At 41.4% G+C, this 12,133-nt stretch overlaps 1 protein-coding gene across 1 annotated transcript in view; it reads right to left on the reverse strand.

Annotated features, from left to right (window-relative positions):
- DESI2 (desumoylating isopeptidase 2) overlaps positions 1,007–12,133 on the reverse strand; it is a 42,885-nt gene continuing 31,758 nt past the window's right edge. Inside the window, exons 4-5 of the mRNA XM_018060253.1 lie at positions 11,156–11,297; positions 1,007–2,758 (exon numbers count right to left, since the gene is read on the reverse strand). Of these exons, the coding sequence (XP_017915742.1) occupies positions 2,525–2,758; positions 11,156–11,297 (376 nt within the window). The 3' untranslated portion in view covers positions 1,007–2,524. The remainder of the gene's footprint in view (positions 2,759–11,155; positions 11,298–12,133) is intronic.

The following is a 12,133-nucleotide window of genomic DNA, read 5'->3' on the forward strand; positions in this document are numbered from 1 at the left end:
AACCAGCAGCTCCTGACCCTCTTTAACGCTATTACTGTCCAACCCACCATGAGAAATGTGTTTCACTTGGTTACAGCTACAAAGAGAACATCTGATGCCATCGTATCACGTGTATCTTAATGACCTGGTTTTTTATATAGGATTTTTCTTAACAGAGATCAGGTTGAGAACAAGAGGCTTTTCCTTCAAGGGCAAGGGAAGGTGGCTAAACGCTAGTTAATTAAATTCATCCTCAATTTTGAACTGTAGTGAACAAACGGACTTAAATGAGATTTTCTAAAGATACTCATTTTCTCAACCTCAAGTACAATAAGACTGCCAACAATCTCATGTTCAGAATTTTATCTGCTGATTCTACAATAATTGGCCTTTTAGGCCGTTATTTACTTTTACTAAGACCCTTTACACTATTTTTAAACCCCAGTTGCTGCAGATGAAAACAAATACAACAAAATCACAATAAAATCGTTTGTGTGCTGAGGTGCTGGAATCTGGACGAGCAAAGGTAGAAGGTTCCTGGCTACTCACCAAGAAGTGCCTCAACAACGGCCACTCCTTCACGGGTGTCGGCAGCACAGACTTAAAATCGTGCATATCTGAATGGATAGCAAGAAAACTGGAATCCACCAAATTATTCTTTAAAAATATCCCAAGCAAACTGCACTAAACATTTATCGCTAACCTGAGTTTTAGGTTAGGATAGGACTCTTCTTTGAGTGAACTGATTCACTATCAGAGTCTTTGCATTTTATTCTCAATCTCACTTTCAGACCTGAACTGAGACGTCTCATAAAGATCATATATTCCTTTCTGGCCCATCTCTTAAAACAAGTGCTCTGCCCCTCCCAAAGAACTGTGAATAACTCATAAAGGCTTTCCTCTCCAGAAGCAGAACAGTCAAAAGCGTGATTAGGTGAAGTGGCTTCATTTTCCTCAGGTCAAACCTAAGGTTTACTTTCCCTATGAACAGGGTGTGCTTTATTTGATAAAACGACTCAAAATCAGCTTATGGAAAAGTTAAAAATGTAGTTTACTGAAAGATATGTATCTTTACAAAGAGTAATAGCAAACAATCCCATCTAGAAGTTTAAATAAATGTAGATGATTTTAAAACTAACAATATATATAAAGCTGAAGTCACTGCCTTGGATAATTTATACACTGCATCCAATATTTTATATAGGACATTCATTCTTAAGGCAGAAAAATTGAATCTGACATGTAATGACTTGGCTCTTACATCCAAGGGTCAAACTGGGAGTAGACGTGAGCAGACAGATTCCTTGCTAATAAGGACATACCTGTGGTGACAACTTCATTCTTAGAGTAGGTTATGTAAGACACATACATTTGGGAGAACAGAAAAAGATGAAGTCTAAGACACATAAATATGTGTTGCCCACATGAGGTCAGTGAGACTAGGCTTTCTATTATGAGGTGAAACTACTCCCATAACAAACTAACAAACTTCAACATAGTCTTTCTGGTAGGGAACACAAAAATGCTTAAAATATCCAAGTATTCACTTTTTGGGAAAGTGTTCGTTTAGACTCTAGTTTTCAAGATGTAGTATAAAAGGTAGCCTGAATAGTTAAAAGCAGTTGAATGTCAACTCACACTGCTACTCAGAAGGCTACCACTTAGGATACTCCTGCCCCACGTACAAAATCCTGTGCAGGGAGGATACCGATATATACTAAAATAAAAATGAAGCCCCCCCCTTCCCCAATGCATGTGCAAAAACACTTGTTACCAGCAAGAATATCTTTAACGAAAAACATCTTACTTACAGAATCAGAGGCATCGAGGCCAGACTGACATGAGAGTGCACCCCCCGTGGAGGTGGACGGATATTTGGGATGAAAGCAACCGCTCAGCGGGAACCTTGGGAGATGTGCTACTCGGAGTGGAAGGCGCGCTAAGAGCACCTGGGCTCGGGCACCTCTCACGCAGACCAAGGTCCTGAGCCCTTAGGGCTGTGTGTGCTCCTTACCTCTGTGCATCCTGGTGCCCAAAGGGTAACAAGAACAAAGACGAACCTAAAAGACAATTCTTAAGCAGGTCACGGCGACTCTCACTGTGTAGGTACCTTCCTCTGTGCCTATGACGTATGCCGTAGCTCGGGCAAGGGTCAGAAGTGTACAAAGATTGCCTGCCTAAGTTCTGAAGACATGATTTTCTTCTTTCATGGTGGCAGAAGTCCATGCAAGATTTGTAAACAGTGATACAAAATACTGTAAACATAACTTAACAGAGCTTGTATAAAACAGAAGAAGTAAATCCAAATTTACAAGTGGGTAAAAAAAACAGAGGGCAGCTTCATACAAAGTTCTCCCTCCTGCGCCAAGTGATTTATTTTTTTTGTTTTGTTTTTGATTACAAATATAATCCTGAGCTGAAAAACTGGGATTTGGGGGAGAGCCATCTTTGCATACAAAATATCCAAAGGACGTTTATTCTTTTACTTTTCTCTAGTGATAGTCATCTGCCACAGACAGTTCTGAATGTGTGACTTTGGAGACGTTTATAGTTTGGTGTGGCGCCCAGGTCTGGAGCCTGCGGGGGTGCTGGCCATGGAGGCCGAGGCTGCAGCGTCCTCTGCTTCCTCCAGTTCGTCCTGGAGCTCCTGGCTGACACTGGACTGCAGGGCTGCGGGCGTGAGCCACTCCTTTGGGAGGCAACTCTGTAGAAAAGGTATACAGGAGCTGAAGTAGGCAAGCCGATTGATCCAGCGAGGAATCTCTTTCCCACAGAGAATCTACAGAGGAGAAGCATAGCATTAGGTGAGAGACTGAGGTTATCTGGTCCGCTGCCAAGGAGTGGAGGGTCAGGGAGGAGGCGGATATGTAGAAAAGCCACTGTTCCACATCCTTTGATGACAAGCCGCTCCCTAACTCAGAAGCCTGGGGTCTCCCTACTGTCAGCTCTGTCCCTTCCTTTCTGAAGAACTTTGCTAAGCTGCTTATTTTTTACATCTATAAAATCAAGCTAATTCCATTTGGTTCCTTTCTTTCTTTGCTCTTTGCAACTGCTTGGAGATGCCTGTAGAAGTATTTTGAACACAGAAGAAAAGACGTGTGAAAGAAGATATTATTCAAGTAACAGGAGCTCCAGGCAGTTCTCATCCTTATCCTTAGAACTTGTAAGCCTCATCTTTTTCCAACTGCAAATAGTATCAACTAGGTCTTTTATAAAGTATCAACTAGGTCTTTTATAATACTAACTTTATTACCCTCCTTTCCTTCCACAGTCGAAACTGGGCTTAACTAGGCCATGCTTTATTGTCCCTGTGGTGGTGTTGCCTCCAACCACGTCAAAGATTATAATCTTTGTAATAATGATAATTATGATCCAGAAGTGAAGTATCAGCTAGTTTAGCTTCGCTGGTTTCAAAGTATCTTATGTCCAAAAGTTAGCTAAAATGTAAATAAGCTGGCACCTGTAATCAAGCAATGTGACATTTTAGCCCTATGCCTTAATGGCTTCATTTAAACACTATGTCTCTGTCTTAACTACAACCCTAGAGGGTGGTCTCTCTGGGGGGAAAGTAGAAAGTTTTGATCATTTTTGATTACACTGCCTCGAAGCCCTGAGAGGCAGACAGTACTTAAACATACTTGAAGAATGTGCATGAAGTAGATCTGGGGGAAAGCTGAGCAATGACCTGATATTATTCCATTCCTATCTGTTTATTCTAAAAAACACAGGCAAACAAGTATTCCATTATATTTTACACCCAAGACATAATTAGGGGCATTTGTATATTTGAAGGTTACCACAGAAGTGGAGACTAGGAATAGTCAGGTTAATGTAATAAGCAATTGTTGACTATCCAAGTGGTTTTCTTCATTCTCTTTCCTAAATCCTAATTTTATTTCTCCATGTATGAATGTACTTCATCTCAAAACCCAGAGCTGGCTAGATTAACCTAAAACAGAGTTCTGTAAACTAAAGCCACCTGTTTCTATAAATAAAAATTTTACTGTAACACAGCCATGCCCCTTCATTTTTTATGGCCTATGCGTCCTGGGCTACCATGGCAGAGACAGAATGGAATCCAGGAGTAGTAGTCCACAGGCCTAAAATACTTACTATATGGCTCTTTCAGAATATGTGTGCAGATCCTTGATCAAGCCAATGTCTTTTATTAACCTTTGAGTCAAGATTCATAAGTCACTGAGCACTGTAACTTGAATTCTTAAAATGAAATAATCTGTAGATAATAGGGTATCTGTGATACTTGTTTTAATTATGTGTACACATCTAGATCATGATGTAAAATATATTTCTTACTGTGGAAAGTGATCAAAAATATTTGATTCATATAACAAAATTACTTTTGCATTTAAGCATCAATTTGGTAATCTCTCTTTCTAGGAATTTACTGAAAAGAGGTAGGAACAGGGTTACTAATTACAGCACTGTTTGTAATAGCCAAAGACTAAAAATAACCCAAACATCATTAATAGGAAACTGACATTTTGGCACATCCAAACAAGGAGTATCATTCAGCTGTTAGAGAATAAACTCCATGCTACAATGTTAAGTGGAAAAAAAAAAAGTAGAGAAAAGTCTGTATAGGATGCTCCCCAAATATAATGGTGGATAAGCACAGAGTAAATTATCCACATTCCCATTCTAAAAGGGAGAACATGGGAGGAAGGAAGGAATTATTAGCCCTAAGCAATTTCAAAATCTGACTGGGCAACCTCCATTAGGTTTCAAGGCTTGGGACTAATCCTCTGTGGTCCTCAGTTCTGTTGTCTGGGCCCATGAAACCATCCTTTCTCACCAGCCTGTTTCCTGCCTATAGAATTTGAGAATCCAAGAGTCATCTTTCATTTTGTCCTTTCTCCATCCCTTTTATTCCAAGCTGGCAGTGTTTCTACTAACATAACAACCTCAAAAATGTTGAGTCTCCTGTGTACATCATGGGATTCACTCTACGAGATATGAGGTTCCTCTATAGATCTCTCCTGGAAGATTCCATTTCTATTCCTGATTTCCCAAGGATCCAGGAGTCGAATCTTTAATCTCTTCAGCAGCAGTTACCCAGTCACACCCTTGGGCCTTCTCTCTACAACATGCTTTCATAACAGAAAAGCCCCTACTTTTACCATCTTTTCCACCTGGACAGGCTGAACAATTCCAAATCATTAAGTTCTGACTCCTTTGTCAGTTAACTTTTCTTTCCTTTTTTTATCTTTCTTTGTTCATTTCTTTTTTCCTTCTGTGCATAAGCAGAAAGAATACCTTGAACACTTTGCTTGGAAATCTCATCAGCTAAATATTCAAGTTTAATGTTTACAGTTCTGCTTTCCACAAAACTGCTCGACAAAATTCAGCTAAGCTTCCTGTCACTATATAACAAAGATTTCCTTTCCTCTAATTTCCAATAACATGTTCCTTATTTCCTTCTGAGCCCTCACCAGCAGTACCTTTAATATGTATATATTCAGTATTTCTGCTAAGTCTGTTCAAGGTAGTCCAGGTTTTTTCTATCAAACTCCGCATTATTGCTCCAGCCTTTACCAATCACCCAATTCTAAAACCACCTGCACACTGGTAAAGGTATTGTTATAGTAGCGGCCCATCTCTAGGTACCAGCATCTGTACTGGTTCCCTGTGGCAACTTTAACAAATTATCAGAAACTCAGTGGCTAAAACAATTCAATATTTTCTCTTACAGTTCTAGAGGCCAAGGAAGAAGGGTGGAGGGGAGTGGATACTGAGAAGTCAGAAAGCTATGAACACATTTTGTTTTTTCTTTCTCCCCCATTTGACTGTGGAACCATGAAAAGACTTTATAAACACAAAATTAAACAAAAAAGCATCTCCCAACCAAAAAGAGGATCAGTGGAACAAGGACCCTGTGTAGTAAACTGGTGGCATAACCACACAAGAAAAAAATTATTTCAACTATAAAACACTGTTACTTTTATTGAGCCATACTCTAAAAATAGAACTGCAAAACAGTTCTACTTTTCAGCAGTCATATTGTTGGTGGCAGTGGCTATACTATTACTCTAAGGTTGTGGCTCAGACGGTAAAGCATCTGTCTACGATGCAGGAGACCCAGGTTCGATCCCTGGGTTGGGAAGATCCCCTGGAGAAGGAAATGGTAAGCCACTCCAGTACTCTTGCCTGGAAAATCCCATGGACAGAGGAGCCTGGTAGGCTACAGTCCATGGGGTTGCAAAGAGTCAGATACAACTGAGTGACTTCACTTTCACTTTCAAGGTTGTTTTAGGTATAGAGGGATTAAAATGAATGGGTAATTATGTTGTTGAGAAATGGGATTTTATGCCTGGCATAGCAAAGTACAGATGTACATACTACTGATAAGGTTAAGTAAAAATCCTATAGCCTGAATTTTAAGTAGAAACATCACTGCTACTGCTGCTGCTAAGTCACTTCAGTCGTGTCCGACTCTGTGTGACCCCAAAGACGGCAGCCCACCAGGCTCCCCCGTCCCTGGGATTTTCCAGGCAAGAACACTGGAGTGGGTTGCCATTTCCTTCTCCAACGCATGAAAGTGAAAGTGAAGTTGCTCAGTCATGTCCAACCCTCAGTAACCCCATGGACTGCAGCCTACCAGGCTCCTCCGTCCATGGGATTTTCCAGGCAGGAGTACTGGAGTGGGGTGCCACTGCCTTCTCCAAGAAACATCACTATGAATCTGTAAAAGAGTCCTAGCTCTGTCTTCTGCAGAAAAGAAAAAAAAACCTAGAAACTATCACCAACGCACTAGCAAGGAGCAACCCTAATACCCAGATTAAGATTTCTAAATATTTACTAGAAGGAAACAGTTCTGAGGTAGGAAATATATAGATGAGCCTGGAATATTTCATTATACCAAAACCCAAGAAGGCTGTTAAAGATGACTGAGGTCAGGGTGGGATGAACTGGGACTGACATCTATACACTACTATGTATCCAGCAGACAGCTAACAAGGACCTACTGTATAGCACAGGGCACACTACTCAACGCTCTCTGGTGACCCAACGGGAGCGAAACCGCAAGGGGGGAGATATGTATACGTATAGCTGGTTCACTTTATTGTACGGCAGACACTAACATACGTTGCAAAGCAACTAAACTCCAATAAAAATTTTTTTAAAAATTAGCATCATATCAAAAGACTCAGAAGCTGACTTAAAGAGAATCCCATTGATAAAAAATAGGACAAGGACAGTAACTGCACTGAACTGAAATATATCAATTATTTTTGAATCTGGGGATGGGGGAGGGGAATCTATAGTTATACTACATTCTGAAAAAAATCTGTAACCTTTGGAGAATGCTAGGGAACTGTATCAGGAGTCCCCAAGACCATCTCCAGGTTAGATGATTTGCTGAGGGGACTCACAGGACTTGGCACATAGTTGTATTCACAGCTATGATTTATTACAGTAAAAGGAATACAAAATTAGCAAGAAAAAAGGCACAGGGCGAAGTCCAGAGGAAATCAGGCGCAAGCTTTCAAAGGTCCTCTTCATAGTGGGGTCACACAGGATAAGAAGCGGTGACAGCACACACGGAATGTTTACACTAGGGGACATGAGAGACCTAGAGTCTAAGGCTTTTATGTAGGCCTGGTCATATAGGCACCCTTTCCTAGCATGTACTTAGACCCCCAGAACCAAAGCAGGGCTTTAGCATAAGTCGCACTGTCACACAGACAGTTCAGGTACATGAGACCTTAACCTGCGGGAGTCTGGGGCAGGTGGGACCCTCCTGAAAACCAAGTTCTTAGAGGCAGCCAAGGATAACTCTGTATGCAGGCGTTTCTCAGGACAGCAGTCTCTGGGCCGCTTTGCTAACTTTTTTCGCACAGTTCACCCCTCAGCCAAGCTGTCACAGCAGAAATGATCAGAGGACCCCCTGTGGCACGGAGACCAACTTGAAGTACTGAGCTCAGTTGCACTCTTGAGAGGTGCCACACTTAGCCAGCTGAAACAAACTCCATTAAACCATCAAAGTTTAAGTTTCAGTATGAGCTTTCTTCATCTGGTCTGAGGTATCAATTTAGGCACAGCACAATGCTGGCCAGTAAGCGAAAGTTGACCTGAAAGATTTTTCAGGGCCGAAGCAATGTCATGAGAGTCAGGGTGTGCACAGAAGAAGGAAAACACCACAGGGTGCCACCAGAAGCTAAGCTTACGGTGTCAGGGCACTCTTAGCAGGGCAAACATGAGTCAGGCAGCACAGGGTTAACAAGGCCCCAGGGTGCCTTCTCACTGTGCTGAGCACTGTGGGCTGGCTACAGACAGAATATCTGTATCCCCTCAAAAGTCCTGTGGAAATTGTAACCCTCACTGTGCTGGTATTTGGAGGTGGGGCCTCTGGGAGGTAATTAGGTCAGGAGTTGTGTAAGCAGCCTTATAGAAGAGATGTGGGAGCTTCTGCCCTGCTTCCACCAGGTGAGGACACAGCGAGAAGACGGCCTGTGGACCAGGAAGCAGGCCTCTTGCCAGGCCCTGAGGTCGGCCAGCTCCTTGACCTGGGACTTCCAAACCTCCAGAACCAGGAGGAATAAATTCTTACTGTTTACAAGCCACCAGCCGGAGAAGGCAATGGCAACCCACTCCAGTACTCTTGCCTGGAAAATCCTATGGATGGAGGAGCCTGGTAGGCTGCAGTCCATGGGGTCGCTAAGAGTCAGATAAGACTGAGCGTCTTCACTTTCACTTTTCACTTTCATGCATTGGAGAAGGAAATGGCAACCCACCCCAGTATTCTTGCCTGGAGAATCCCAGGGACTGGGGAGCCTGGTGGGCTGCCGTCTGTGGGGTCGCACAGAGTCGGACACGCCTGCAGCGACTCAGCAGCAGCAGCAGGCTACAATGTTTTGTTGCAGCAGCCCAAATGGACAGGGCCCTCTGCTCCAGGTTTCTAATTAGTCTGAAAAATGAGCTGCATCTTGGTTCAGAGGGACTGCCTGAAGGCACTCAGTTCCAAACAGTTCTGCCTGTACATGACGCGAGGTGATCAGCCTCGTGAGTGTGGAGACATCTGCTCATGTCGGCGTGGGGAGTGCAGGAGAGAGGGCCCCCTTCCGCTGTCCCTGAGCCAGGGCCGTCACTGTGACTACAAGCTCAGTGGCCTGTGTGAATTCAAAGTGCCTGCAGCAGCTGAGGCAGGCAGAATGAAAAGTTCTTCTGCAGGGAGAGGGAAGAGATTACTAATGCCTTCACCCATCCTGGTCTCCTCAGGGGCCAGGGTTTTCTTTTGTTGTTGTTATTGTTACAAAATCAGTACGCCACATTCAGCAATGGTAACTCCGTATTAAAAAAAGAATCCCCTACTCTCCCCCAGACCTTTTGTCTGGATCTGGAAGGGAAGTATATACAAGGAACAGAAGAGTTTTCAGAGGAAACATTTTTATATAATTTAACCAGCTAGATGCATTATGTTAGAAATCAGTCAGGATTAAATCCTGAATTTCCAGAAAATTTCAAAATGGGTTTATATAGCCAACACCTCCTTTCCTCCTGGTCATTTATCTAGTGAATGGTCTAGAAAAGATCCCTCTGATTCTGGGGATGGCTGCATGGGATAATCAAGCTACCTTATTCAGGTGGGTGCTCCAGGAGACAGGTGGGAGAACAGCAGAGTTAGGTGAGCACTCCGTTGCTGCAAACTGCAATGAATTCTGATACTCAATTCTGGTACTCATGAAGGGGCCTGCACTGAAACATTCCTGAGATGGGGTTGAGAGTAAGTTCTGTTAGGAGTGGTCACAGGGCGGAGGGGTCACAGGCCTGGTGATGTGCTCTCCCCTAACTGGCAGCTTTTGGCAACAATCACCAAGTCAGGAATGCAATTCGTCTCTGTCTGAGAAATACAGAGCTGCTCAGCAGCTCAATTTCAGATGGTCCCCATGGAGGAGAATCCCCTTTCTGTGGACCCCTGCAACACGGTTCAGTCAACATCCATGGCGTGTATCTTACAAAAATGCCACTGGTCCTCAGAAAACGACTGGCAAGGCACATCAACAGTGTGCTGTAGTCCTGTTTGGAAGCTATGCTGGGGAAGCCAGGAGGGCAGTGAAAAGGGCCAGCTAGCTAAGCAGCTCTGCAGAGAAGGTCAGTGAAACTGCAGCTCATTTTCTCCTTTACATATTTCACAATTCCTGCGGTACTCGATGTGGCCACTGCGACCATCTGCTAAGTGTCAGAAAGCTAGGAAGCGGTTTCAAGTGCGATTTAATTCTCCAGACCTTATTTTATAATCTTTTAACTTTCTTTCCTCCATTTTCTTTTTTAAGGTCCTTTAATTTGGATCTACTTTTGGTTTTCTGCTCGGCACCCAAGAACTGGGAAGGCAAATAAGTGCCTGTGTGATTACTGGCAGAGTAAAATTTCTAGATAAGAGAAATGAATCACTTATTAATAAGCAAGAGCCAGAAAAAAGTTGAAGTTAGCAACTAAAAGTTAGGAAAAGAGAAATCTTATTGGCTAAGAAGCGGAAGTCACTTAGGCATTAATTTTTTATGATTTTTTTCCCCAATCCCCTTGGCATTAATTTAAGTGAAAATATAAGGCTATAATAAAATAAATTAGCATAAGAAGCGAATCATTATTGTACTCACTCTACACACTTGCTAGGTCATGACTAGAATTACAATTTAAAACTGTGCTGACTCTAAATGAACTTATGGTTGAGAGTCGGAGGCGGGGAGGATAGTAAAGGAGTTTGGGATAGACATGTACACACTGCTGTATTTAAAATGGATAATCAACAAGGTCCTCCTATACAGCCCAGGGAACTCTGCTCAATGTTATGTGGCAACCTGCATGGGAGGGAGAGTTTGGAGGAGAACGGATACATGTACATGGATGGCTGAATCCCTTCGCTGTTCACCTGAAACTATCACAACACTGTTAATCGGCTATACTCCAATACAAAATAAAAATATAATTAAAAAGAATTGAATGCATAAAGTAAAAAAACCCCTAAACTATGCTGACTCTAAAGTTACCAACTTTGGAAAGGTCACTTATATATAAGAAACAGTTACAGAAAAGAAATAAAATACCATATATTACATAATGTAAATAAACAGGAAAAAAATAACTTGCTAAATATAGTGGGGCAGTAAGTAGATGAGTAAACGTTATTTATTTGAAGAACTTTTAGAATAAAATTTACCTCTGATAAAGCCGAAGAAAAGTGATTGCAATTTTTATGCATCAAATGATAGGCATTGCCTTTGTATTCTTTTCCCAATTCTTCCACAATTTTTTCTATATCATCTTCTAGGAAGTCAGTGCTCCCTAAAACAACAGCTTCTCTTAAAGGAAAAAAAGAAAAAAGAAAAAAAGAATATAGCTATGTGAGTTATATTATAGGCATGCTTAAAGACTTATTTCCAGAAATGCTTATTTCCAGGAACATTATGATGGATGTTTAACAAAGCAGGGTTAATGTAATAGGACTAAAAAGTAAATGAGGTATTTTAATAAGCTGATTATTTTAGTTTCTACTTTTTAAAAGCAATGAACTCTTAAGTACACCACTTGTAAATAATACAAATGCAAAATAAGTCATTTCCCTTATTAAACAGTATTATATTAAAAATGTAATATCACCGTTATTTTTATTACTATTGCATTAGAATTTATATTACTAGAGGACTAGATCCATGCTGCAAATATTCTTTTTTAATTACAGCTGCCATCAAATGGCTGGTCATAGTCTCACTTAAAAATAATCTTTTAAGTTATCTGCCACTGGGCTGCAGTGAGATCAACTGTCAAATGACTAATTTTTAAAAAAGGCATAAAAACAAACCCATTCTAAACAATACACCAAACTAAAAAACAAACCAACCCCCCCACCACTTCTAAACTACTACTCTGGAAATGCAATAGACATTATTCAACAGAGAGTACAATTTTACTCAGATTCAAGTTAGAATCCAAGAAAACTGACAACACTCAGAAAATCTTTTTATCTAGGAGTTTTGACAAAAGGGAGACCTAACAGATGGATTCAGGCTGGCATTATTGCACTTATGTGCGTAAATATTTCAAATTGGTTATAGGCAAAGAGAACCATTAACTTAATAGTGATAAAAGGGTACAGCCCTATACTGAATTTCAGTGTTATGACCTCATTTCATTATTT

Source organism: Capra hircus, chromosome 16, assembly GCF_001704415.2.
Source record: "Capra hircus breed San Clemente chromosome 16, ASM170441v1, whole genome shotgun sequence".
Taxonomy (NCBI): domain Eukaryota; kingdom Metazoa; phylum Chordata; class Mammalia; order Artiodactyla; family Bovidae; genus Capra; species Capra hircus.